This window comes from Penaeus monodon, chromosome 20 (genome assembly GCF_015228065.2).
Source record: "Penaeus monodon isolate SGIC_2016 chromosome 20, NSTDA_Pmon_1, whole genome shotgun sequence".
NCBI classification, from domain to species: domain Eukaryota; kingdom Metazoa; phylum Arthropoda; class Malacostraca; order Decapoda; family Penaeidae; genus Penaeus; species Penaeus monodon.
The window spans coordinates 24,787,190-24,787,523 of record NC_051405.1 but is presented as its reverse complement, the minus strand read 5'-3'; the positions used below and the strand labels follow the sequence as shown (position 1 = coordinate 24,787,523).

The following is a 334-nucleotide window of genomic DNA, read 5'->3' as shown; positions in this document are numbered from 1 at the left end:
CGCTGAAACACCCTCCTCCAGCCATGCACCGCTGAGTACAAAAAGAAATCCAAACCGCGGCTTCTTGTCCCCAGCATGCGCGAGGCTGAAGAAGTGTTCGAAGGCGGACGGCCGCTGCACCGCAGGGAAATGCTCGGCCGACGAAGAGGAGATCGCGAGCGGGTGTTCGGGGTCCGGCTGCAGGTGTTGCGCGCCCAAGGCACCGCCCTGCGTCACGAAGGACAAGTGCAAGAAGAAGGGCGGCACGTGCGTGAAGCCTGGCGACTGCGAGTACTCCGACGCCTCGTCCAAGGGCTGCGGCAAAGGATGCGTGTGCTGCCAAGGTGAGGGATTT

The 334-nt window shown here is 62.9% G+C and overlaps 1 protein-coding gene across 1 annotated transcript in view; it reads left to right on the top strand.

The window, feature by feature from the left end:
• Positions 1 to 334, top strand: part of LOC119586056 (adhesive plaque matrix protein 2-like) — a gene marked incomplete at its 3' end in the record, with an annotated part of 4,945 nt that overhangs the window by 4,116 nt on the left and 495 nt on the right. The window contains 1 exon segment of the mRNA XM_037934758.1: positions 75 to 323. Within this exon segment, the coding sequence (XP_037790686.1) occupies positions 75 to 323 (249 nt within the window).